This window comes from Balaenoptera acutorostrata, chromosome 4 (assembly GCF_949987535.1).
Source record: "Balaenoptera acutorostrata chromosome 4, mBalAcu1.1, whole genome shotgun sequence".
Lineage (NCBI taxonomy): Eukaryota > Metazoa > Chordata > Mammalia > Artiodactyla > Balaenopteridae > Balaenoptera > Balaenoptera acutorostrata.
Window position 1 is genome coordinate 82,256,141 of NC_080067.1, and position 26,316 is coordinate 82,282,456.

Below are 26,316 nucleotides of genomic sequence, written 5' to 3' on the forward strand. Positions count from 1 at the left end.
CGGGGAAGCACAGGGGTCAGTGAGGAGGCAGCGTGAGGGGAAACGTGGGCAAGAGCCTCTATTGTGGCTTCTGCAGGAAGGAATGGATGAGGCAGGGTAAGCAGGCTTGGGATTGGCTAGTTTGGATAATGTCGGTGGGCTCTGAGGCACAGGACTGTCCGAGTTACCTGGCACTTGTCCCTGGGGTGATTAGGGCAGGGGAGTGGTGGGCCAGGTGTGGGAACCTGACTGGGGTGGGAGGCTCTGGACTCCAAGGTGCGTGGTTGACCATCTCTAGGAGCCGGCTGGCCTGGGACAGGCAGGCTCCCCAGGTCAGGAAGACCCCAGATGTCAGAGAGCAGAATGAAAAGATATGCTTAATGCATGAACACACATTTTCCAAATAAAATGACAAGGCATGTTTAGTTCTACACTCTAATTTGAAGCGAGACTGTCGGTCTGGAGCCGCGTGGATCAGAGGAGAAAGCAGAGGCCGGGGGAAGAGCCCCCAAGCTACCGTCCGTGGCTCTTCCCCGAGGCGCCTCATCTTGGGATGGGGACACCGGGCCCTCCTTCAGGGCTGCCTGGAGGGCTCAGTGAGGTGGCAGGTCGGAAACCCCAGCCCCCGTGCCCAGCCACCAGGAGCATCTCAGCCCACAAGAGTTACTACATTTCTGTGTCCATTTTAAGAAAAAACTCTTGGGGCCCTTACTCATTCTGGCCCTGGGGCCTCACCTCTGGTAGTCTGTTTTGAAAGAAAAGGAAGACACGTTCATTCTCGGGAACAGGTGAAAGATCACAGCGTGCAATGCAGGGACCAGCGGGTGCACCTGAGGGCCCCAGGGATGAGGCCGAAGGAGCTGGCAGGACAAGTTGGGGGGCTTCCAGAGACGCTTACTGGCTGTGTCTTCCTCTCCCTCCTCCCTGGGCCTCTTTATTCTGTCTCTTCTAGAGGACTCCCTCGGTATGGAGGGCCTGGGGTTGGATTCCCTTGTGTATGGGTTTGGGAAGTGAGACCTCTGTACGGCCGCCATTAGGGCCTGAAACATTTTCCAGACAAGATGAACCAAAGACCCTTCTCCTGGACCCAGCTACCTTGAGGGGACTGCTCAGGAGTCAAACGGGGGGCAGGCCTGAGAGGTGGCTGAGGGTGAGGGGAGCAGGCCCTGTTTGCATGGCCTCAGGCAGACGTACGCCCCCAGGCCTCATGCGCCTCGGCCCCCCTTTCCTGCTGGGTGGGAGCGAGGGTGCAGGGAGATACAGAAAGGAGGGCTGGCCCAGCATTTCCCTACCAGCTGGGAGAGACCACCAGTGTCAGCTCTCTCTCTCCCCTCCCCAGCAGCCGTTTGGAGCTCCCAGGACTCTTGCTGGCTGGCAGCCCTCCTAAGGTGGAGGGTGGCCCCAGCTGTGTCCCCCTGCCCTTCCTTCCTCACGGGGGTCTTCCCCCCTGTCTCTCTAGCATCCTGTTTGCTGACATCGAGGGCTTCACCAGCCTGGCGTCCCAGTGCACTGCCCAGGAGCTTGTCATGACCCTCAACGAGCTCTTCGCCCGCTTCGACAAGCTGGCTGCAGTGAGTCACCTTGCCCACTGCCCTGGGGACCCCGTGTGCCCGAGCCGGGGCCGGAAGGGTGGCCTGATCTGGGCTGCCTGGGGTAGGGTGCTACAGAGTCCACCATTGGGAACGGGGGAGGCGGGGCCGTACAGGCTGTGGCTGCGGGTCCTCACGCCTCACATCAGCCCCGCCGCACACTCAGAGATGCTCACAGTGTCACCGGTCACAAGTGGAAAGGGGTGGTGAGGCCTGCAGGAAATGCTGCCCTGACCCCTGGATTTGTGGAATTTGTGTTTGGAGGAGCAAATTCAGTGCCACAGAGCCACTTTGCTGATGAGGGTGGCCAGAGTGATAAAAAAAATAAAATAAATGAGTCTGAATCTCAACTGGCCTGCAGACAGCTGTGTGTCACCCAAGAGACTTATGGAAAGAGGACTCTTCCACGTTGGGACAGATTGGAAGTGACCCCCCCGGGCATGGAGTGGTGAAGGACACACGTTCCTTAGTCCCTGTTTATACTCTGCCGTCCTTTCCCAGCCTTTGTGGCTCTGAGCGATGCTCTGTGCCTTTGGAGAGTCCTATGTCAGGGCCCACTTACTGCAATGTCCACCGACAGGTGGACACGTCCCCTGGGCCGTCACAGGACACCAGGCAGATCATGGATGAGAGACGGTGCCAAGGGCCTCCGAGGGCATTGATGGTGGGCCTCACACCTCGCTGATTTTATTACCGAATGTGGGCGAGGTGAACGGGGACATGCTCGGCCCTTGGGTTTTGGAAGGGCCTTAAAGGAGAGTCCAGGGCACACAGATACTTGGGTCCCAGCGTACCAGCTTCACGAAATAACCTTTGGGAAGCAGACTTGGACAGCTCAGAATTGGTGATTAATGACAGTCCATCTCAATCCCAATTATGCATCAGTTGCGGCCTGCAGGGTGACCCTGCAGCGGGCGGGTGCTTCCGCTCTGTGGCTGTCTTAGCACGCACGTGCTTGCTGGCTTAGCAGAACTGTCGTGGATAAAAATCTCAGGCAGGGGGTCAGGTGAGCTTTGGTTAAAACTCACTTCTGCTTCAGTCTTTTCATAAAAGGAGAGTCATAAAACTGTTAGTAGAACCCTAGGCCAAGAGTCGGAGCGTGTCCCCAGGCTGGGAGTGGGATGGGCCCCTCACTCTCAGCTCGGGGCCTCTCACACCAGTGAGTCTGCCCCGTTCGCTGCCACATTGGACCCAGCTGTATTCTTCTTGGGCCTCAGCTGTGGCCATAAAAGTGAGTTCCTGAGCCTGGGGTGGCTGGAATGCTTCTCTAGGGCGGCTCAGCCTGTCCTCCGTCCCCCACGGCTCCCGATAAGCCTGTCCCCAGGCTGGGGCCACACCTCATGCCGGCACTGGGTCTGTGCTCGCTGCCCTAAAAGGCAAGTTATTCCAGGCATGGGGTGAATCTGTTTGCTTCGTGTTTCTTTCTCTCCCACTTCTCTTTCCTACTATTTTTAATTTTTAAAATTAATTTGCTTTCCAGGAGAATCACTGTTTACGTATTAAGATCCTGGGAGATTGTTATTACTGCGTCTCAGGGCTGCCTGAAGCCAGGGCTGACCATGCCCACTGCTGCGTGGAGATGGGCATGGACATGATTGAGGCCATCTCGTAAGTGCCCGTCTCCAGGGTGACTGCCCGCCTGTGGGGACACTGTCCATCTCCAGGGGGACCTTCCATCTGCAGGGGGACTGTCCCATAGCCCGAGTAACTGACTCATGTTGAACTGATGGAAGCAGGGAAATAGTGGGGCAAAGCCACCTCCCAAGGACCCTGGCCACACCAGAGGGTTGATTCACACCTCCAGGCTCTGAGCCTTCTCCCGGGCTCCTGTGCCCACAGCAGCCTGGGAAGCTCTGCACAGAGGGACACGTCCTGGAAAAAGGGAGGGCTTTGCAGACTCCAGGGCAGCAGGAGGTGTGGAGCGACTCCTCCAGGAAAGGAGGACTGGCTGGCAGCTGTGCTGTGCCCTGTGCCATGGCAGGGCCTCGCACTCCAGGCCTCATGTCTTCTCACAACCACCCAGCCAGGGGTAGAAGTCACCGGTCCCATTTCTTCACAGATGAGAAAGGTTGGGCTCACAGAGGCTAAACGGCTCCCCAGGGTAATACTGCTAGGCAGGTGGATGCAAACACAGGTGTTCCAGTTTAAGAAAATCCATCCTCCTTGGGAACAATAGCAGCCAGGATCTTTGGCCGATTCTTGGTCACTGCTGACCACAGAAGGAGCCCCAGTCATTAAGCAACATGGACAATCCAAGCTTACAGGTCAGCCAAGGGAGTAGGCCAGAGATTGCGTCCAGGTTCCATAACTGTGAGCTTTAGAAGTAGACTGGGTGGGGCAAAGGAAAAGCCACAGTGGACAAGGTCAGAGGTCAGAGTAACTGGTCCAGAAGGTGGCCGGGTCCATCTTTTGGGCTCAGTTCCTTTCGGCAGTGTTTGCCGAGTGCCCCTGTGTGCCCGGGCTAGACAGGGGGTCCCTTGCCCGGAAGCACAGAGCCTGTTGAGGGGCCAGGACTCCCGTTGCTCTGATACCAGGCATGCCCGGTGGACACCATCAGGTAAGAGAGGCAAACTGCGGTGGGAGGGCCCAGGAGGGGGCAGTTGATTTCACTGGGAAGACCCAGAAAGGCTTCATGAAGAAGGTGGCCTTGGAGTGAAGCCAAAAAGGTAGAATGAGAGATATCAACCTAAGCAAGTGGCCAGAGGCCCTGTGGATGGAAGGCACAGCTCCAGCAGAGGTATTTGCAGAGTTGATCCCAGGACGAGAGAAATAGATGGATGACATAAATATCCCTGTGGTAGGTGTCAGCCTCTCGGTGGTGGGGTGGGGTGAGAGCTGGAGTCCACATGGTGGTCCCGCCCACCAGGCCAAGTCGGACTGCTGGCCCCATGGCTGGCTGAGTGGGTCCATCCCCAGGGAGCCAAGGAGGGTCCAGGTCCCTAAGAAGTGCACACTGTGAACCTCCCCCCAGAGCACCGGCTCCCTCTTCCACAGACCCCGGGCCCCAGACGCATACCCAGAGCTGTAGGGCTTCCATCCCACTCCCCCTCCTACAGGCGGCCCGCCCCGAATACGTGCGTGGTGCATGTGATGGGGTTGGCGCTGTCTTCTAGCACGTGGAGCACCCCTGGCCCCCTGCACCTGCCCCAGCTCCCCTTCTTTCCTGGGCAGGGCCTGTGTTCTCTTTTTCTCCATTATCCTGCTCATGTCGAAGAAGCAGCAATGTGGGTAAATCCGAGAATTATATGAATGGGGTTTGGAGTGACTATAACTTTCCTGTCGACTCAAATCAGCACTAACGTGTGCCTGCATTTTCAGAACACAACTTAATTATTGACTGAGGGTAGCGCTGGCTCAGGTGCCCTTGCTGGGGAGAAGCAGTGGGCCTGGGATGTAGTGTGAGGCACTGCGCCACCTTGCGGGCAAGCTGGGAAACAGCGCCTCTCACAACCCTCAGCCCCTGAGCACCAGGGCCCAGCCCTGCCCTTCAGGATGCACAGCCTCAGACTCTGGATTTGGGCTGTCCTGGAGAGAAATGACTCTTTGACCCCTGCACCTTCTCATGCACCCTGACCTCTCTGCACGTGGCCCTGACCCCCTCCCGGCCTTACCCCTACTCCATCCCCAGGCTGGTCCGGGAGGTGACAGGTGTCAACGTGAACATGCGTGTGGGAATCCACAGCGGGCGAGTGCACTGTGGCGTCCTTGGCCTCAGGAAGTGGCAGTTCGACGTCTGGTCTAACGACGTCACGCTGGCCAACCACATGGAGGCTGGAGGCAAGGCAGGGTGAGTGAGTGAGGGCAGCTTCCCGCCCAGCCCACCCAGGTGGCTGTCATGGGGAGAGGGCTAGGGTGGGCAGGACCGGGTAGCCGCAGCCCTGGGGTTGGCAGAATTTAAGTGGAATTCCTCTAGTAACCAAGCACTGACGCCACACATGGCAACTTGTAGGGAGTGTGGCCCCAACCTTCACCCAGTCTTCACCCAGAAAATATTTACACAGGACCTGGCGGCCTGTTGTGAGATGCAGGAGGTCAGGGTAGACTTCTAGAGGAGGGAGGAACCCTGGATAATTTCGGGGGTGGCCAGGAGGTGGAAGGTGAGCTGGCCCGGCAGACGGGGCAGGATGGGGACAGGTGAGGAAGGTGAGGGTCGGGGGAACTGCCAGGCTGAGGATGGGCACAGGTAGAGGAAAACACAGTACTTCCAAGGAATGCAAGTAGAGCAGATGGCCTTTTAGGAACCAGTGGGAGAAACAGTGCCTGTGTTAAGGACATGCATGCCAGGCTGGGGAATTTGGACGCAATCCTGCAGTCAGCGGGAGCCACTGCTGGCTTCTGAGCAGGTGTGCAAAGTTTGTGAGAACGGAGGCCGTGCTCTCCCGGCAGGCCGATGTGTTACATTACTATAATAACATGATGCCGATGTGATGCGGTGTGGTCTCGGTGAACATGAGCTGGGGAGGGGCCCACCGTGCCATCTTGATGAGGTTGGAGGGATACAGTCCATTGAGAGATCCAGGTAGGGGTTAGCATTTGAGCCAGAGTTTGGGGCCCTGGGATTTGAATGATGACTGAGTTGGTTGCAGTTTGGTTCTGCATGGAAGCAGGGGTCCTGAATTCATGTCTGCTGCCCCCCTCTCCCTGCTTCCCCCCCTACCCGTAGACGCATCCACATCACCAAGGCCACACTCAACTACCTGAATGGCGACTACGAAGTGGAGCCGGGCGGTGGGGGCGAGCGCAACGCCTACCTCAAAGAGCACAGTATCGAGACCTTCCTCATCCTGCGCTGCACCCAGAAGCGGGTCCGGGGACCGAGGGCTGGGGTCGGGGGGGGAGTGGGAGGGCTTCATTCTTTGGGGAGGAATGTTTCTTAGCCTGCTGCTGCTTCTTTCTCCTCTTACTCTTTCCTTGAGGCAAGTCCTGAATTTCTTATGCAGTCGTGGTTCCTGCATGTCAGGAAGGACATGAGAGCTACAGAGGCTTTGTAAAGGCTGGTGACAAAGAGGGGAGGTTTTCATTTTGCTTCTGTTGCAGAAAAAGCAACAGGCCTCAGATCGGTTAGTAACAATACAGCAGAAGGCCACAAGATGGAAAAGAAGCATCAGGGAACTCTGTGTATACCACGTCCTTTATTTCCATCTCGTCCCTTGTCTGTTGCCTAAACTAGGTGGATCTAGCTCTCTCTCTGCCTGTACTTATATACCTCTGTTTCTTGAAACTCTGTCTTTTCCCCTCTTGCACTTTCCAGTCGTTCTTCTTCCTTCTTTTGTCTCAGCCCACACTTGCCAAAATATAAAACTGAATTATTAGCAGACTTCAGTGTTCTATTTTTAATAGTGTCACGTTCCATGTTCTTAATTTTTAAAGCAAACGAGGAGAACATTTTATATTTTACATTTTTCCTTAGATTAAAATGCCTTTTACTTATAAATCTTTCAATTGAATTTATCTATTGGTCAGAGCCCTTTGATAGAGAAAATCTTCCCTGTTTCTTTCCTAAGGAGTTAGACTGAAGACAAAATTAAGCTGTGAGAAAAGTTCAGAGAAAGTCTTGGAGACAGCAAAAGTAGATTTTTCAAGGTGGGCAGAGCTCTTCGAGGCAGGTGTCCACCCTGAGAGGGACATCAGAGGGACACCTCACCCCCCACAGAAGCACATCCCAGCACACAGGACCTGGCTACGGGGTGCCTCTGAGGGAGCGGTACCAGGCCCTGCCACAGACATCCGGAAAGAGGGATGGGAGGATTTAGGTACTCTGGGGAAAGCACTTAGTGGCTTAATTGACTCATTTTAAAGCATTTGCTTGTTGTTTGGCTGGAGTATAAATGAACCGAAATCCTCCCAGGCCCCCTCCCACACTCCTCCTCTCTGCAGGGCCCATAGCGCCTCTAGCCTCACCTTCCTGCCCCGCCCAGGCTGAAGGGTTACCCTCTGCCCTGGGTTCTCTGGGTCTTGATTCTTCTAGCTTGACAAGTGGTTCAGAAAAGATGAAATGGAGACAGAAAAGGACACCCCCCCCTGAGCCCCGATCCAGAGCAGTGTCTGCTGAAGCAGGCTGTGTCCCCTCCCCTCTGCCTCTGATATGACAGGCTCCTTTCCCAGGCTCAGGGAGGGAGCTGAAGGGAAGGCCACCCAGGTCCCCCCAGGGCCTCTCCAACCCTCCACCTACAGCTCATTTGGATGGATGGACAGATAGGTTGTGGTTGGCACATAGAGAGCTGGCTGAGGCCCCGTTGGTGTATTTGTGCAATGCGCGTCAGCCCTTGAATCTCACGTTCTAATGAACCAAACCTCCAGAAGCTGCAGGGCCTGTCCTACTACCCGCTCTGCTAGAACATGCCTGTTTTGGGGTGGAAATTGGAATCTCATGTTTCCTCTCTGTCCATCACCCCCCAAGCACTTTCAGACCCAGGCTCTGCCCACATCTAAAATTCTATGCCAGCGACAGATGTTCCCACGCCCCTTGGCTTTCTAGCAAGACAAACCTCGTCATCCTGTTCTGCTGCTCCCACCTGAGGCTCCCAGCTCCCAGCCAGGGCTGGCGTTGGGGAGTTTGGAGGGATTTAGGGTGCTTTCTTGGGTGAGCTTTAGGATCTTGGCAGACCTCAGGGCTCCAGGCTGTGCAGAGAAGGGAGGGAGGCACTGCCTTAACCCCTACCTGGCCAGGCACCTGGGAGGAATGAGAAACTCCCTACTTGGGCTCACCTGATGGGCCCTGCCCACAGGCTGATGCATCTATGTTGCTCTCCCAGAAAGAAGAGAAGGCCATGATTGCCAAGATGAATCGCCAGAGAACCAACTCGATCGGGCACAACCCACCACACTGGGGGGCCGAGCGCCCCTTCTACAACCACCTGGGTGGCAACCAGGTGTCCAAGGAGATGAAACGGATGGTGAGTAGCTGGCAGGGCAGTGTGTGGGCCGCACTCTCCAGGGCTAGGACCTTCTGTGGGTGTGAGGACTGGGCCAGGCCCCTCCTGTTACCCAGGGAATCTGGAGAGCCACAGAAGGAATTGTTGGAAGGGGGCTCACCCTGACTTTGGACCAGGAGACAGAGCGCCTAACTTCCGGCCCTGGGCTTTCTCCGTGGGCCCCACCATCTCTTGGCATGCCGGATTTGGCTTTGGAGCAGAGCGGTGAAGACCCTTCTTCCCTCCCCCTTGGCAGACCTTGCTGGTGTAGGCTGGAAGCAGACCCATCTGGCTGGACTCAGGGTCCAAACAGAGCCTCCAGGGCCTCTTGGCACTGTCTGGGGAGCCCCGGGGAGTTGGGTGGGCACAGGCTTGTCAGACACCTTCCAGCATCTGTTGCATTTCCCAGGCAGTTGAAACACATCTTCTGGCCCGGTCGCTCAGAAACCATCTCAGTGCTTTTTGGCAAGTGCCAGGTGATGGTCTTTTTGCCCTCTGTGCTGAGAAACACCCTGCTAATTCCAGTCTTCCTGTGGGAGCATGCAGGCTGAGTGAGCAGAGGCCGTGGTAGGGGTGCTGCCTCCATCTCAAGGGACCCTGCCGGCCTCAGAGGACAGACACCCTCAGCCACCCCCGCACACAGCAGGGACGGGCGAATTCAGGATGCCCTGCCTGGGTTCTGTCAGTAATGCTAGAAAGGAGGCTTCAGAGGGTGGGAAGAGGAGAATGAGGGATGACAAGAAGTCAGTCTGCAGCAGCAGTGTTTTCTTTCTTTTTATCTGAGATCTTGGCTTCTGCATCTGAGCACATTCCTCAGGTCAAGGGCAGCCTGGTACCCAGGCAGGAGTTGCCCACTCTGAGGGAGGGATGGGTGAGGAAGCCGTGTGTGTGTGTGTGTGTGTGTGTGTCCACTGAGTTCCCACAGATCCAGGTAGAGGAATGGGGGGCATGCCGACACTAGGATCCCCACGCTGGGGGCCTGTGGATCAGACTGGGTTTAAGCTGCAGCAGCAGGGATTAGAGAGAGACTCCATGGGAGTCCAGCTGAGTCGGCAGACAGATCCAGGGGTCTGAGGGAGGGGACAGGCTAGGGACCAGTTATTCTGCTCCTTGCCAGCTAGCAAATCGCAGATGACAAAGGTTTAAGGAAAATGTACAGAAGAAAAAAGTGAATTGAGTCAAGATCACCATTTTAACTTTTGGTGGTAAAGAAACAACTCGCAGGACACCAAGGTTCTAAGCGACGAAGAGTGGGAAAGGTCAGCCTTGCCCCAGGGCTTTGAACTTAGACGTCCCAGACCTGGTCAGTGCCACCCAGGGCTCCAGGCACCACTCCCGCTCCCTCCAGGCCCCTCCCCAAAGCCAAGAGCAGTTGCTGGATCCCCCCTGTTCTCACCCCAGTTCTTGCATCATCTCCTGTGGACTCTGTACATGACCAGGACGGCCAAGAGGTGAGAGAGGGAGTGAGAGGAAAGGGGGGAGACTGAGAGCAGGATGCAAGGAGGGAGGCTCTCATCCAGGTGGGAGGAAAGAGAAGGACAGGGGAGCAGGAAGACCAGAGAGGGAGGACAAAGAGGGTAAGGGGGAGATGGTGGGGGGAGCAGGAGATGAGGGGGAGCAGGGAATAAAAAGATGGGGCAGGACAGAGGTGGAGAGGAGGAACCACCAGCAGGCCAGAAAGGTGCCTGCCGGTACGTTCCCTGTTTAAAATCTCTGGAAAGTTTTTTTCTTTAGCGATATTTGGTGTAGGTGGACTCTTTAGGTATTTCAGAGTCTCCAAGGGGGCAGTTTGGACTATAAGCACCGATTTGGCAGACATTAATCATTGTTAGGACAAGAAACCTTGGAAGAATTAGCAGAAGGGCCGTAATTGGGGAAACAGTCTCAGGGGAGACTGGCTGTCGGAAGGGCTCCTCCGTGGTGTTGGTTGCTTCGCCCAGTCGGGAGGGAATGGGAAGTGATCACAAGGCTCAGGGACACCCCTGTAGAGGGAGAGAAGAGGCTCCCCATCCCCGTCCTTGCTGGGTAGAGCCACCCGAGGGGCCAGCATCAAAGTACCATCCCCTGGGCCCCTGCCTGCCCAGTGTCTAGGCCAGGGGTGGGGCAGGATCTGGCAGCCGCCAGGCACACCACTGGCTTTTGGTGTTAAACTCGCCCAGAAACCCTTGGGAAAGATATGCAAAAAGAAAGCTTCTACCTCGACTTCCACTGAAGATGCGGTGGAGGGGAGGGGATTGGATTAAGCAGTGACTGAGAGCAGTTAGAGGGGAGTAACTCATAGTCAGCAGTTTATTTCTTTAAATCTTGTTCCAACTTTTACTCAGCTTTTAAGATGTAGTAATGAGCTACGCTCATTTAGGCATGAGTGCCTAAATGAGTTTAGACACAAGTGTTGTAAGGTCTCTAAGGTTCTTTTTTTTTTAAATTATTTTTGTTTTTATGTATTTATATTTTAAATTAATTATTTATTTATTTTTTGATTGCGTTGGGTCTTCATTGCTGCTGGCAGGCTTTCTCTAGTCGCAGCGAGCAGGGGCTACTCTTCGTTGCGGTGCTTGGGCTTCTCACTGCAGTGGCTTCTCTTGTTGAGGAGCACGGGCTCTAGGTGTGCGGGCTTCAGTAGTTGTGGCTCGCGGGCTCTAGAGCGCAGGCTCAGTAGCTGTGGCGCACGGGCTTAGTTGCTCCGCGGCATGTGGGATCTTCCCAGACCAGGGCTTGAACTCGTGTCCCCTGCATTGGCAGGCAGATTCTTAACCACTGCGCCACCAGGAAAGTCCTCTAAGGTTCTTTATTAATAAAAAGGTTGACAGGAGATCGTACGTGGACTCCTGTTCATCTAAGCAGGCCCGGGTAAGCTGTGCATCCTCCAGAGGCGGCAGGCTGGGCCCACGTGTTCCCCACAGCAGCTTCGCCAGGGCAGGCGTGCAAACCGGAGTCTGCACCTCAGTGTGGACGAGCAGAGGGACCCACGGCCTCTGCTCTTGCTGTAGGTCAGAAGGAGAGGACTCGGGGACCAAACAGAAACACTGAGCTGAGCTGCTCGCCAGAAGTGCTGAGGCACAACGGCAGGAACCCGTCTGAGGGTCCTCCTTGCCGGCTGAGGACCGTTGTCCTAGGACTAGAAAGCAGGTCGGGGGACTGGAACCCAGTCTGCTGGCCTGTGTTCTTAAAGGCCCTTTGCCATGGTTTATCCACCAAAGTGTTTGCTGACTGCGGTCAGTTCACCACCCCAGCCCGGCACCCAGGGAGCCTAGAGCGGACCTAGCCCCCAACACCAGGCCCTGCAAACCACCAAAGGAGCACTGGAGGAAGTCAGAGACAGGTTCATTAGACACATTTCAGGTATAGTTCCGAGCTGTAGAGACCAGCATAGGCATAACATGGCTTGGATGTCCTCCGAGTAAAATCGTTGCTGGCCCCTGTGGTGGAGATCAGCGGGCCAGCCCCTCGCCATGGTCTGCAGAGACTGGCCTGTCCGGACTCTCCGCTGCCCACTCGAACTTGTGCCCTAGAGATCCTGCCTGCCCCTAGATGGGGCACTCACATGAGAGACCGCAACTTCTCTAGCCTCGAGTGGGGACAGTGAGGTGGGTGGGGCCTTGCAGCCTGGACCGAGGGCTTGGTGATTCTCAGAGGACGAGGAGAAAGGAAGACAACCACTGGGCAGCCCGGGAGGAGTTCAGAGCCCACGGCTGGGCACTTGGATGTGGCACTAGGGGCTGCCAAGGCCCCTGGGAGCCCTGAGCTGGTGGGGAGAATAGACAGCACCTCAGTGCCCACGGGCCCCACGTCTATTTTGGAGCCCGGCAGCTCCGGCTCGCGGAGAGCATCATAAACCCCACTCCTCAGTGGGAATGAAGAGAGCTGTGTTCATTTGGGGTTTGGGTTCCCCCGACATTTGCCAAGCCCCCTGGCTGCCCAGCAGTGTGTTCCATGCTGGGCCACAGGGACAAGAGGCCACCCTCTGTCCTTGTCCTGGCAGCCTGAAGCTGCCTGTCCTGGGGTGCTTGTGCCTCCCCCACTGCCTCCCAGATCCCACCCCTTCCCATTTTAGGGGCCCATCCCTCCATTCTGCCACAGTTGGTCAGACCCTGACACACTTCTGTCCTTTATAGATGAACTCTAGGTAGGGCCTTGAGTTTGGCAACCAGTAAGGGCCCTTCCCACCCTCACCCCTGCCCTGTGTGTGTGAACATCAGAACAGTAATCAAACCGGGGCAGGCAGGTTCCTCACCTCCTGGGTCCCCAGCCAGCTCCAGCCTTATAAGAACACATTGGTTCTCGGATACCAGAAAAGCTGTTGCAGGTATCCAGGGTTTAGTTTTCTTAAGCTCAAAACTTGTGAAGTCCCAGGAGATTTTATGTGTGCTTGGCGGAAGTTGGGGGGGTGAGTGTGCATGAGCTGTGTGTGGGCACAGGTGTGCACGGGCGTGTGGGGATTGATCAGCCTGGCAGTTTCTCTTATTTCCGTCTGAGAAAGTGGCAGAATTGGGAGGGGACCCACCAAGCCCAGGGTCCAGGAGGAGGGTGAGGGAAGGTTTGGGGAATGACAAGGAATTGAGTATGGGGACAGGACGAGCTTAGACTCATGGATTTTGCCAGCGGATGAAGTAAAATCACAGTGCGCCCCCAGCATCTAGCACGGAGCCTGTCCCAAACCCAGCTGTGTTTGCCAAATGAAGGAAGGAGGGGATGACTGGGTGACAGTGCCCTCTGTGTCCCAGCTCCTGGTGAACTGTGGAGAGGGGATGAGCTGCAGCCTCCCCGCTTTCATCCCCTTGGTTCTCATCCTCCTCTCCTCCTCTCTCCGTCCCTCTCTTTCAGGGCTTTGAAGATCCCAAGGACAAGTGAGTAACCTGTCCTTCTTCACTTCAGCTCCCTCGGCCTGGGAGATGTCTCCAAGTCTGCCTGGAGCTCAGTTTCCGTACTCCATGGAGAATGAGCCCAGGTCCCACAGTCTTGGCTGGGAGCGAACAGAGCCCACTGCACCTGAGAGACGAGCAGCCCGGGAGTGCAGGCCCCCGGCAGAGAGGCTGGGCCTGGGCATCCCCCAGTTATAATCTCCACTCCACGCACACACACACGTGTGCACACGCAACTACACACAACACACTCCGCACATGCATGTGCGCGCACGCACACACACATGCAGCTCCCAGGATGATGCAGGCTTTGCACATTGGTCTCCAGCGCCTGGCCACGTCCCAGCACCCTGAAGGAATGTGCCTGTCTCTCTCCTCCACTCCCCAGTCTCAGGGGCTGTCAGAAATCCCACTTGAGGACTGGGCTCCACTCTAGAAGTAGGGTGTTTAGTTCAGCACCCAAAGATTGTGAAACGTGCTTCCCAGAGAGTCCCCTGGGCCAGGCGAGAGCAGCCAGGTGGCTCCCAGGCCCTGCGGCAGAGGGCTTGCCTCCTGGTCTCAGCCTGCAGTTCAGGATGACAGTACAGCTAGAGAGTGACGAGCAGAGACTGTTACCTGTAGGGGAAAAACAAACCCTTGAGAATAATTCATATTATCATTATCATTCAATAATACATCAATAGGGTTAGAAAATCCTTATTGTCAGTGAGGCCCCCCAGCCCGCGGGTCTGAGACTTGGGCAGTTTTCTGCACATGTGAGTACTTGGGCTTCGGGCCGTCCTGGTGTCAACCCCAGCTTCCCCACCCCTTATTAGAGCTGATCAAGCCCCTCTGATGGGTCCAGGTGCACGGGCTGAGCTGGCCCCCTAGCGGCGCCCCCTGGTGGTCAGCCTGTCTTGTGTCCACGCCCCTTGCTCCCCAGGAACGCCCAGGAAAGTGCGAACCCCGAGGATGAAGTGGATGAATTTCTGGGCCGTGCCATTGACGCCAGGAGCATCGACAGGCTACGATCTGAGCATGTTCGCAAGTTCCTCTTGACCTTCAGGGAGCCTGACTTAGAGAAGAAGGTACAGCACCCTGGGGGGGACCACCCCCCATCCCTACCCCGGTGCAGAACCAGGACCAAGGGGAGGGCAAGGAGGCAACAGGACGGCTCTCTCCCCTGTCTCCACCCTGGAAAGAGCTCCTTCTTGTCACTTCCATTTCCCGGCTCTGATGCTGCCCTACCCAGGAAATGGGGGTTTTAGGGAGACTTCCTTGGTGGAAAAGGATACATCTTAATTTCTTTGTGTCTCAGTTTCCTTATCTGGGAAATGGGGATTTTTAACATACCTACCTCATGGTGTCATAGTGAGGATTAAACACATCCGTGAATGTAAAACACATGAAACAGTACCTGCCACATAGTAGATGTTCAATAAACATTGCTATTTGTATTATTTTTATTGCTATTATTATTATTATAGTTACCAATGGACCATCCAGCTGCCTTTGGCACACTGGAAACTCAAAGTATTAGAGTTGGAGGGGGCAGTCAAGAGCTCTTTGTCCTATCTCCTTAAATTGTGACTGAGAAAGTAAAGCTCAGAGTAGCTGGGTGACTTGCTCTAGGCCACCCAGTGAAGTAGTGACAGAGCCACAACGAGACCCTGGTCCAGGGTCTTTGCTACATGTCACAGGGTCTCCCTTGTGTTCCGTCAACATGGACTCCTGTGAACTCACGCCGTGGTCAAATGAGGCACACCTAATCAGGAGGGAAGAATTATGGGAAGGGAACTTAGTCTGTTTACCAGCATAAATGGAACTGACTCATGGATTACCCTCTCTGGGTGACTCTCTGCCAGCACGGCCATTTGTGCAGCTGGTTGGTGTCATGGGAAGGGTAGGGGCTGGGAGTCAGGACCTTGGAGATGAGCTCTGTGACATTGGACAAGTCGAGTGACCTCTCTGATCCTCAGCTCACTCATCTCTGAAGTAGAAACAGCAGCAGTCCTGTGCCTATTTCCTGGGGCTCTTGTGAGGATGTGCAGTGATGGTTGCAAGCCCCAGCACGTGTTGTGGCATGTAGTTGGTGCTCAGGAATGTGAACCATGATCATTATGAATTATTCTCATGGTGACCCAACCTGCAGAGTTTCTGGTTTAACATAATTCAACGGCCCTCCCCACAGGCACCACCATATAGTGAGTGGACTGGTTTCTTGAGAGCTAAGGCTAGTGCTGGTTCTCGACTGGGTCTTCCAAGTCTTGGGAGTGGGCTGTCCCGAGTGTGTCTGGGGTGGAGGGGGGCTGGAGCAGACAGGGCCAGGTGCCTCCACCCACTCACCCTGCCCCTGTCCTCTCAGTACTCCAAGCAGGTGGATGACCGATTCGGTGCCTACGTGGCATGTGCCTCGCTCGTCTTCCTCTTCATCTGCTTTGTCCAGATCACCATTGTGCCCCAGTAAGTACCCTATCCCTCCCGGGCTCCCTCCTCTGGCTGCAGGGGTTCCAGGGGTGGGAGGGGAGGTCATGTAGGAGAGCAGAGGTGGGAGACTGAGCTGAATTTGCTCAGGCAGGGAGAAAAGTTAACAGTCTTGTCCTCAGGGAGACCAGGAAGCCAAGAGTCTGCCTCCCCCATGATGGGTGGGCCATGTGCTCATTGCAGGTGGAAAACTTCTGTCTGGGCACTGCCCAGCGCACGGGAGACCCCTTCTCTCCACTTCATCCTCTCCTCCCATTTTAACGCAGACCACTGTTGCCCACTGAGTCACCCAAAGTATTCACCAAGCTGGTTTCTGCGTGACCTTTGGTTCTTGCAAAAAAACAGGTATATCTTCAAAAAATAAGGGTTTTATGCTACTCCAGATATTTCAAAGAATGGATTTCAGATTCTGAAGACTTTTCTCTAAGAGATGTTCCTGAAATCTTTTGAGGACTGGCTGTGTCACTGAGAGAGGCCTGTGGCTTCCAAGGGGACCACTCTGAAATGGGCTGTTGGACATGAAGTGTTTGTTAGGTAGTCATTCACAGTAGGGTCACGGCTAAGTGAGAAAGATAACCGCTCCATGTATGTATGTGTGTGTATATATATGTATATAGGCACATATATATATATACACACACATATTTTTTTACTTTTTATTATGCAATATTTCAAACATACAGAAATGTAAAGTAATTAATATAATCAACACTCATCCCCTAGATAGAACAATTGTTCGTTTTTTTAAAATTTATTTATTTATTTTTGGCTGTGTTGGGTCTTCGTTGCTGCGTGCGGGCTTTCTCTAGTTGCGGTGAGCAGGGGCTATTCTTTGTTGCGGTGCGCGGGCTTCTCATTGTGGTGGCTTCTCTTGTTGCAGAGCACGGGCTCCAGGCGCACGGGCTTCAGTAGTTGTGGCACGTGGGCTCAGTAGTTGTGGCTCGCAGGTTCTAGAGCGCAGGCTCAGTAGTTGTGGCTCACGGGCTTAGTTGCTCTGTGGCATATGGGATCTTCCCGGACCAGGGCTTGAATCTGTGTCCTCTGCGTTGGAAGGTGGATTCCTAACCACTACACCACCAGGGAAGTCCCAGAACAATTGTTAATATTTTGCAAGAATTTTTTATCTATCTTTTTCTGATTTTTTTAATTGAAGTATAGTTGATTTAGAATGTTGTGTTAGTTTCAGGTGTATTTCTGATTTTTTAAGGTAAATTTTAGACACAAGGACATTTTGCCCCTAAACACATCAATATACACCTGTTTTAATGGCATTTTGCTCCTTAACCACAATGCTTTATGTACCAAACAAAACTAACCTCAGTTCCTCTACAATCATCTAATACCAAGTCTGTATTCAAATCTCCCAAATTGTCCCCCTAAGTGTCTTCTACTCTTAGTTTATTCATAGCCAGGATCTACTGAAGATCCACTGGATGCATTTGGTTATGTCTCATAAATGTAACTTAATCTGGAAGAGTCCCCTCACGCCAACACCTTCTGGTTTTCATTTTGAAATAATTATAGACTTAGAGAAAGGTTACAGAAGTACCACGGAGAGTTTCTGTACATCCTTCATCCAGCTTCCCCTGCTATTGACAACTTATATAACTGCAGTAGAGTAATCAAAATCAGGAAATAACACTGCAATGATGTATGAACTAATCTGCAGGCTGTATTCTAATTTCATCAGCATTCCCCCAAATGTCCTTTTTGTGTTCCAAGATCTGGGCCTGGATCCCACATTGGATTTAGCTGCTGTATCTCCTTAGTCCCCTCCAATCTGTGATGCTTCCTTGGCCTTTACTTATCTCTCATGGCCTTGGCACTTCTGATAAGTACTGGCTAGTTAATGTGTAGAATCTCTCAAATTGGATTTGTCTGATGTTTTTTCATGATTAGATGGAGGTTATGTGTTTTTCACAAGAATCCCACAGAAGTGATGTGTCCTTCTCAGGGCATCATATCAGGAGGTACATGACGTTGGCATGTCTTATTACCCAATGCCTTTTATTTTTAATGGCACTTATCGTTGAAGAGATGGCCCTTGCGTTTGTGTCTGCTATGACCCTGTCAGGATACCACAGGTGAAAACCAGACACTGGCAGCCAGCTGCACCCTGGTTATGCAGTTAATGTCCATTGCCCCCTGCACTGAGACCATGCAGAGCTGGTGGGATTGTGGGTCTTTACTGGCATAGGACTCATTTTCTGTATTGAAATGGAGCTATAGGTATAATAAGCAACCTAGACTTTCCGTCCCATTGCAACTGAGAGTCCCCTTCACTTGGGTGCACAATCCTGCCTCTCTGCTGCTTCTCTCTTTCTGTAGCGTGGCTTGGGGCTGGGTTATTCCAGATCCCTGCTCTGCCCGCCGTGGCTTCACTCCCTCCTCTGGCCACAGCTCCGAGCTGCTAAGGCATGGATGGAGGTCATTCTCTGGCCATCCTCTCCCCAGGGAAGCCTTAAAAGCTACTTTAAAGGTCTTTCTTTCCCTCTGAAGAGAGTTCTCTCCCCTGTTCTGTTTGTTTCAGGCAGCTTAAGTGCTGGCTTCTGGGGGAGCCTGGAACAAAGATGCCTCCCTAGAGGCATTCGCCTGCCTTCTTATGTCCTCCACTTGCCTTTAACCTGCTGACAACACCTGTCATGTCAGGCTGTCTCACTCCCTGAAAGGGAGAAGGAGTTTCTGGGGCCTCCTGTGGTTGGTAGGGAGTGCTGTGCCTCGACCAGCCCCTGCCCCAGGAGGGCCACGGCAGGCTGCGGATGGAAAGTCACTTGCAGTTCTTTCGCCCGAGGATACTAGCCCTTTGTGAACATTGAGCTCCCCAGTGACCTGCCTCTGTGCGGAGGGACAGCAGGAGATCCTTGCAGTTTTTACGGCTGTTGTTGAGCTGGGTGGGAATAGGGGAACAGAAACTGAACAGGACTTGTGCGGCCTGGCAGTAGGAAGGGGACAGGGTTTAGGGACTCTGCCCTCCAAAGGGACACGTCACTGCTGTTTCTCAGAGTAGCTGGTTGGGCTGTTGACAAATGCATTTCTGTAAATGATGGCCATTTGTCAAACCAGTGTTCAGCCTTCAGAGTTACTTGTCAGGCCATAAGTGACTACCTAGAGGGAACAACCAGGTGATTTTTAAAATGGGTCATTCCAGGCTAAATGAAGTGAGTCTATGGATAGCTAAGAATTAGGCAAAATATTGGGCAGGTGTCACCCCGTTCTTCATTTGGCTCCTGTGTGGGCTATGCTCCCCCAGGAAAGTGACAAGACCGGGAGGAAGGGCAGGAGCCAGACCGTTATGGAGGCAGGTCCTGAATCGGTTCACAAGGCTCTGTAATCCCTCCTCAGTGAGTCAGGGGCCAGGCACCCAAGACTGGGCAGGAGGTGCAGGAGAAATGGAGCAAACTCTGCTTCCTTCGCGGGGCCTCTCAGAGCCCCAGGATTCCCCACCTCCTCTCTCCTTCCAGCTCCGTGTTCATGTTGAGTTTCTACCTGACCTGTTTCCTGCTGCTGACCTTGGTGGTATTTGTGTCCGTGATCTACTCCTGCGTGAAGGTGAGTCCAGCTTTTACTTGAACCCCAGTTGCCTTCTTCCCTCCCTTCCCAGCCCACTGATAGGGCCCCTCCCAGGGGCTGGGGAGTCACACCTGGGATCCAGGTGCCTGATGCTGGATCACAACTCTTGATTGGCATTCTCAGCAAGCCAGACTGCAGGGGGCGTAGTTTGTCTGAGGAGCCTTATTTGTACTGGCTGTTTCAGTTAGCCTTTGCAAATCTCTGTGAGAAGATACTGTTGCTGTCTCTTCTGTCTGTCCCCTGGGTATCAGGTAGGCCAAAGGAAGGGCGTGTAGCACAATGCCTGGCACAGAGCAGTGGTCAGTAAACATTTGCTGAAAGAATGAGTGTGAAAGGGATCGCTCTCGACACCCCTTCTCTGTTCCAATGTGCCCTGGAAATGGCCCTGGAGGGAGGCCATAGAGATTATGGCTTTTGAGCTGCCCATCATATAGATGACAGGGAGACCCAGAGTGGTTCATTGTTTCAGGCAAGGCCACACAGCTAATAGCATGGGCGTGAGACCCTGTTCTGTGTTCTTCTCACACGCCGCCTCTTAGGCATGCTGTGTCGCCATCCAAGCTGTGTCCTTCAGGGGGACCTGACCATAGGTCATTAGCGTCTGTTGTAGAAATCACTCAGGTTCCTGTTTGCCTTGCCCACCAAGCCTCTTCCTCAGTTCCTTCACCACTGGTTTAAGAATTCCCATGGGCCTTCCCTGGCAGTCCAGTGGTGGGACTTTGCCTTCCAATGCCGGGCGTGGGGGCAGGGGCAGGGGCGGGGCGGGGGATGGTGCAGGTTCGATCCCTGGTCCAGGAGCTGAGATCCCACGTGCCTCGCGGCCAAAAAACCAAAACATAAAACAGAAGCAATATTGTGACAAAAATTCAATAAAGACTTAAAAAATGGTCCACATAAAAAAAAAAAAAAAAAAGAATTCCCTGATGGGGCCAGCCTGGTTCCAGAAACCTCTGTGTCCCAGCAGAGACAAGCCCTTTCTAGCTTCTGCTGTAACCATTTCTCTGCTCCTCCCTGACACTCACTTGGAGCCAAGCCCCTGGGGGGCCCAGGCCCTGCCAGCACTCCCTACACCCTCTGTGGTGGGCACCGTGTTCTCCTTCCTGGGGGATTGGACCTTTGTCATCTCCAAAGTCCCCTTTCTTGCTCCATCCTCCAAATAGAGTCCTTCATTAGGCTGTAAACTGTTTGATCACCTGATGGTCAAGATCTTGGTGGACTGATCGTCAGAACTGGAAGGACCTTAGAAGCATCTGGTGTGCTGCAGTGTGCCCCTGAGCAGGTGCAGAAGTGGATGCCCAGAGAGGGGCAGGACCGGCCGGGGTCGCTCGGCAAGTTGGGCAGTGTGCTCAGCCAGTTCCTTCGCTGCATCGTAGGGGTTAATCCTGGCTCCCTGCCTCTCCACCAGCTCCTTCCTCAAGGCTGTAACCTCCCTCCTGCTCTGTGTTCAGTCCCTCTTGCCTTTTGGTCTTGACATTGTCAGGCTCCCCCAGCCTGCTTTTCCCCCAGTGGACAGTCCCACTTTCTTCCTCTCACGGCTATAAAACACGCCGTACATTCACAAGAGCCAAAAGGTGGAAAAAACCCAGGTATCCATTAACAAAGGGGTCCCCACCCCCCGGGCCTCGGGCCTGCACGGGTCCACGGCCTGTTAGGAACCAGGCCGCACAGCAGGAGGTGAGTGGCGGGTGAGACAGCGAAGCTTCATCTGCGGCTCCCCATCGCTTGCATTACTGCCTGAACCCTCGCTTGCATTAGCTCCTGAACAATCCCCCCCCACCCGGCCGTGGAAGAATTGTCTTCCACGAAACCGGTCCCTGGTGCCAAAAAGGTTGGGGACCGCTGCATTAACAGATGAACGAATAAACAAAAGTGCTATGTCTGAACAATGGAATATTGTTCTACCATAAAAAGGACTGAGATTCTGACACATGCTCCAACATGGATGAACCTTGAAGACATTACGCTAAGTGAAAGAAGCCAGACACAAAAGGGCATATATTGTATGATCCCAGTTCTATGAAATATCTATTCTAGACAAATTCATAGAGACAAAAAGTAGACTATAGGATAGCCTGGGCTGGGGGAGGGGGAGTGGAGAGTTATTGCTTATTGGGTACAGAGCTTCTGTTTGGAGTGATGAAAGGGTTTTGGAAATAAATAGCAGTGATAGTTTCACAACATTGTGCAGGTAATTCATGCCACTGAATTGTACACTTAAAAATGGTTAAATTGGCAAATTTTACATTATATATATCTTATCGCAATAAAACAACCTAAAAACAGCATACCATAGCTAAAAGGCCCTCTTAAACATTCTTTTGCTGAACACTCAGAAAGAATCTTAAGTTATAAACTGAGGCAAAGTCATTGTTTTGTTTGTTCATCTGAGGCACTTAATTAGGCTATTCAAATCAGAATCAAAGCTATCTGTTGTTTACAATTTTTAAACTGGAACCGAGCTTCTCTCTTTTCTATTAGCTGCTTTGGTGAACCTGAGCTTCATGGACTTCATTTGGTTTGTGTTCCCTGACTTGCGTGTGTATCTGCTGGTGGGGGAAGAGGAGGAAGCAGAGGGGGAGGAGGTGGGGAGGGGAGGGGACGGGCCCCGCCTGCACTGGCCATTTTAAGTTAGTTCCTTGGTCTAGTGAATTCTTTTTGCCACTGTTAGAGATTATTTATAAAAGTCATTCCTGCCTCCTTGTGTTTTGTTGAATCTACCTATTTTGTAATCAGTGTCACAGTCAATAAACTTGTTCTCAATTCCTTCATCCAGCCCAGTGATCTTTCTGACGGCTCTGAGGCCTCAGTTTCCTAAGCGGGAGGCCGGTGAATGGAACCCTCCCCTTCCTGCCCCCACTCCATTCCGCCCACCTCCCCACACCCTTCCACCAGAGGAGCTGCTTCTTCCATCTTGCAGATGTAGAGCTTCTGTAAGGAGTTTGTTTAGAAAAAAAAGTGCTCTGTGACTTACCAAGCCTGAAACCTGCTCATCTGGACCAAGAGTTGAAGAGACACTAATACCCATCTTGGGCTCCTAGCTGTGTGCTTCTCTCTCAGCCTCTGAGAAGCCATCTTCTCAGCATTTATCCACTTTCTGGAAAGTAGACCCCGACCTGAGCAATTGTGTGTAGCATGCACTCCTCTTCCAGTTAATAATCAGTCTTCTTTCCTCTTTGTGTTGTGGATTAACTGCATAGTAAGATGTGAAAGGGGTAAGTCTCCCTTTTGGCAGCTCTGCAGCAGGGAGGCCTGGCCCCCCTTCCCCTGTCACACTGCCTGCAGGCCGACTGACTGAAAGTTGATGGTATCACCTTTTCAGGTACTGCCGTGAAGCTGACTAGACTGGAATTTTCAGTGTCATTCTGTTTTTCCCTGTGAAAAGATTTGCCAGAACTCAAGACATTTTTCATCTTATTTCCACAGTTTCTCAGAAATCATGGCTAGTGGCTTTCCGACGAGATACAGCAGTTCCTAAATTACCCCTGCCTGCTATGGGCTCCTGCAGATCCAAAGCCAAGCGGTTCTGTGAGACATGGTCTCTTTCTCTGTTTCATTTACTTTTCCAGTTCCCCAAAACAACTTGGACTTACTTTCTTAAATCATCCATATTTTATCCTTTTTGAAGAGAGAAACATGAAGAAAGTGTAGTCTGAGTTAGTCAACGCAGTCGTCTTAGCTGTCTGTCAGGGAGCAATTCCTGGGTCCTTTCTGTTTTTCTGAAATGTACTGCTCACCGAAGGCTCTGATTGTTTTTTCCATCTTGGGCCTGTATGATCTTTTCCTGACACAGCTTGGCCCAGGTCACACACACACACCTAGATTTCTCAGTGAGGGTCATTTTGTGCCTTGGTCTCCATCTTGTCCCCCAGTCCTGGTCTCACTTCTCAGCATCAGCTGCCCTCTGGAGCCCCTCTGTCTCTGGGATGCCTTGTCCTAAGGATCATCCCCTGAGCGTGTCCTTCTGGGGAAGCTGTCTTAGAGGGCCAGTCTGAACATCTGCACGCACCGCTCCTTCCTTCCCTTGGCATCGGTGCTCATCTGGGCCCCAGAGCTGCTTTCAACAGAGAAAACCATGCTAAATCCCTTCTTGCCGTCACATGTGGTCCAAAAACTCAGAGAATCTCAGATTGGAAGGGGCCTGAACAGTGAGGCAGCCCAGACACCCTCCTGAGGCCGGAACCCCTTTGCATAACCCTGCAAGGGGTGGGCCAGCCTCTGCCATGTCAGCTCCAGGGATAGCGAGCTCACTCACGTCTCCTGAGAGCAGCCCCTTCCCTCCTTGGCCAGCTCTGACTGCTCCGTCAGTCCCCCTGTGGCTTCTGCCCCCTCATCCTGTGAGGCAGCCCAGGCCTGCCCCTGGCAGTGCCAGCACTTCTGCTGCCACCGCCCAAGTGGGTGGAAGAGAGTGGCTCCCTTCTGTCCCCCCACTTGACTGGGCCCCCTTTCTCTCCTGTGGCTCATTAGCACGTTCTCACTCAGAAGGCCAAACTCTGCTTTCCTGCAGTTTGGGGGTTGGGTACAGATAGGCCCAGAAGGAGTACTCAGCTATAGGGCCGCGCGCGCGTGTGTGCGTGTGCGTGTGTGTGTGTATGTTTAAATCTCTTTCATCTTCCAGGCTGCTGGCATCCTCTTGGCTTGCCTCCCACCGACCTCCTGGACCTGATTGTCTGAGCTCCTGGAAACTGACCAGGGCTTCCTCTAGGCCCTTGTCTGCTCTGTGCAGTCACCTAAAAGCCTCCTCTCCTCTCCCCGAAGCCTGAAGCTAGCCAAGTCCCGCCTTGCCGGCTCTCCTTCCTACCACGCCCTCCTGACTCCCGTCCATAGCTTCTAAATCAGGGCCCTACTCCTCAACCAGTACCTCTCACCTCCCAGCTGGCTTCTGTCTTGTGACGACTTCAGAATCCCCACACTCCCCTTTGCAGAGGCTCGGGGTCACACTTTGTCCACTTGAAGAGGATGTGTTGCTGTCAGGCACATGTTCGTTTGGGGGTGGAGAATGCTTCATTTTCAGGAAGGAGATCTTAGGTTCCTCCCATGGCTTTTAAGTCAAGCCATCTTGGGTCCAGAGCCCAGCCATGCCACCTTGACCAGCGTTTCCCAAACATTTAAGGTGGTTTTCATTATATCCACCTTGCAGTTGAGGAAAATGAGGCTCCAAGCGGTTAAACAGCTTTCCCTAGGTCCCAGAGCTAAGAAGTGGTATAGCTGGGGTTCTTGACTCCAGAGCCCACAGTCCTTCCCCTCCAGGACACTGCCTTTGTTAGTATGTCCAGTTGACCGCTGAAAGGCCAGGTGATAAGAGCAATAGTCAGTGTCTACTACCTGTCAGCATCTGCCTGTCTTGTTCTGAAGTTTTCATATCTTTAAAACTATTTTTCTGAAGTAGGAGCCACTGCTTCATTTATTAGCTCCTTGTCAGAAAGTCTGTTTTCTTACATTTTTTTGCTGTCCGATTTCATCACCTTCTTTCATTCCTGCAATACCCTGGTCCCACATGACAGACAGGGAGTCAGGACCCCAGGGAGGTCATTGATTTGCCTGGAGACTTTCTGAGAGGCCAGGATCAAAACTGTCCCTCACCCTAGTCATGGTTTATTAATTGTGTCGCCATTCCCATTTTTCAAGTTGAATTGATTTGAATTAATCATATTGGGGTTGGAACTTTTTTTTTAAATTGATTCTTTTTCTGAGCTCTGATGGTGAACAGGCATTGATCAATTGGTTTGCACAGACACAATTATCCTTCCAGAAAAATGCTCTCCAGGATCTGTATGCAGCTGTAGAGCAGCCCTGTGAGGAGATTCTACTCCAGGTGAAGAATTTTATTGTCCACACCGGGGTTAGTAAAGGTGGGATTTGGGGTCAACATACAGGTGAACTTTTTGTTACAGGAGATGAGATACTCTATAAAGCAGTGCCAGGGCAGGATGTCAAATCTTCTGGAGACTTCAAAAAGGCAGCAATTCCTGGGTTCCTGCTGAGACTTTTAAGTCAAGAGCAGGTCTTTTGAAAGGGTGACAAGGGAAAATGGTTTGTAAAAAGCCAATGCATTGAGGTAATCACTCAGATGTTAGAGCTGTAGCAGCGGTCCCCAACCTTTTTGGCACCAGGGACTGGTTTCGCGGAAAACAATTTTTCCACGGACGGGATGGGGGTGGGGGGCTGGCTCAGGCAGTAATGCGAGCGATGGGGAGCGGCTGATGAAGCTTCACTCGCCCGCCTGCCGCTCACCACCTGCTGTGCGGCCCGGTTCCTAACAGCCCCGGGGGTTGGGGACCCCTGAGCTATAGTATTCCAGGTTGGATTTTGTTTAATAGCCTGCAGTTCTTCTCTGGGTAGCCCCTGTGGGGCTCCTGGTCCCAGGTTCACCAGGAAGCCTGTGTGCATATACTGTTCCCCAACCACCTTCTATAAAGGCTTTACCATCTTCTAATAAGTGTGGTCTAAATCAGTCATTACACTGGCGATGAAAGAAGCCATTCAATTGATGGATAGGGTGATCAGGACTGAAATGGTTTAAGCAACACGGGGGATGGGGGGATGAAATGGCAAAATTTTAAGCAGGCAAAGATTAGAAGCCATCTGTCTTACCATTTCAGAGTAAGATCCTCATGCTAGTGCCAAAACACTTTCCACAGCTGTGAAACCAAAAATTCCTTTAATGAGAAACAAGGACTTTTGTTCTTATCGGCAACATAGCTTTTTAAAATGCAAATATTAAGTAAATTTTCTATTGAATTTAACAGCTTTCAAAGCACTTTCAAATGCATCATTTCATAACCACCCTGGAATATCTCCCACCCTGGAAGGTAGATATTCCCTGTTTACCAATAAGGAAACTCAGAGCCCTTGATGACTTCCCCAGGATCACACAGTAAGAAGCTGAGCAGGATTTTTTTTTAAATAAGTGCTTTATTGAGATATAATTCACATACCATC

At 52.8% G+C, this 26,316-nt stretch overlaps 1 protein-coding gene across 2 annotated transcripts in view; it reads left to right on the forward strand.

The window, feature by feature from the left end:
- The window catches only part of ADCY5 (adenylate cyclase 5), a 155,954-nt gene that overhangs the window by 103,841 nt on the left and 25,797 nt on the right, over positions 1-26,316 (forward strand). For both annotated transcript variants that reach the window (XM_057545822.1, XM_007175636.2), the window contains exons 4-12: positions 1,439-1,550; positions 3,049-3,176; positions 5,197-5,355; positions 6,232-6,373; positions 8,324-8,464; positions 13,307-13,329; positions 14,267-14,411; positions 15,689-15,786; positions 19,269-19,356. In XM_057545822.1, the coding sequence (XP_057401805.1) occupies positions 1,439-1,550; positions 3,049-3,176; positions 5,197-5,355; positions 6,232-6,373; positions 8,324-8,464; positions 13,307-13,329; positions 14,267-14,411; positions 15,689-15,786; positions 19,269-19,356 (1,036 nt within the window). The remainder of the gene's footprint in view (positions 1-1,438; positions 1,551-3,048; positions 3,177-5,196; positions 5,356-6,231; positions 6,374-8,323; positions 8,465-13,306; positions 13,330-14,266; positions 14,412-15,688; positions 15,787-19,268; positions 19,357-26,316) is intronic.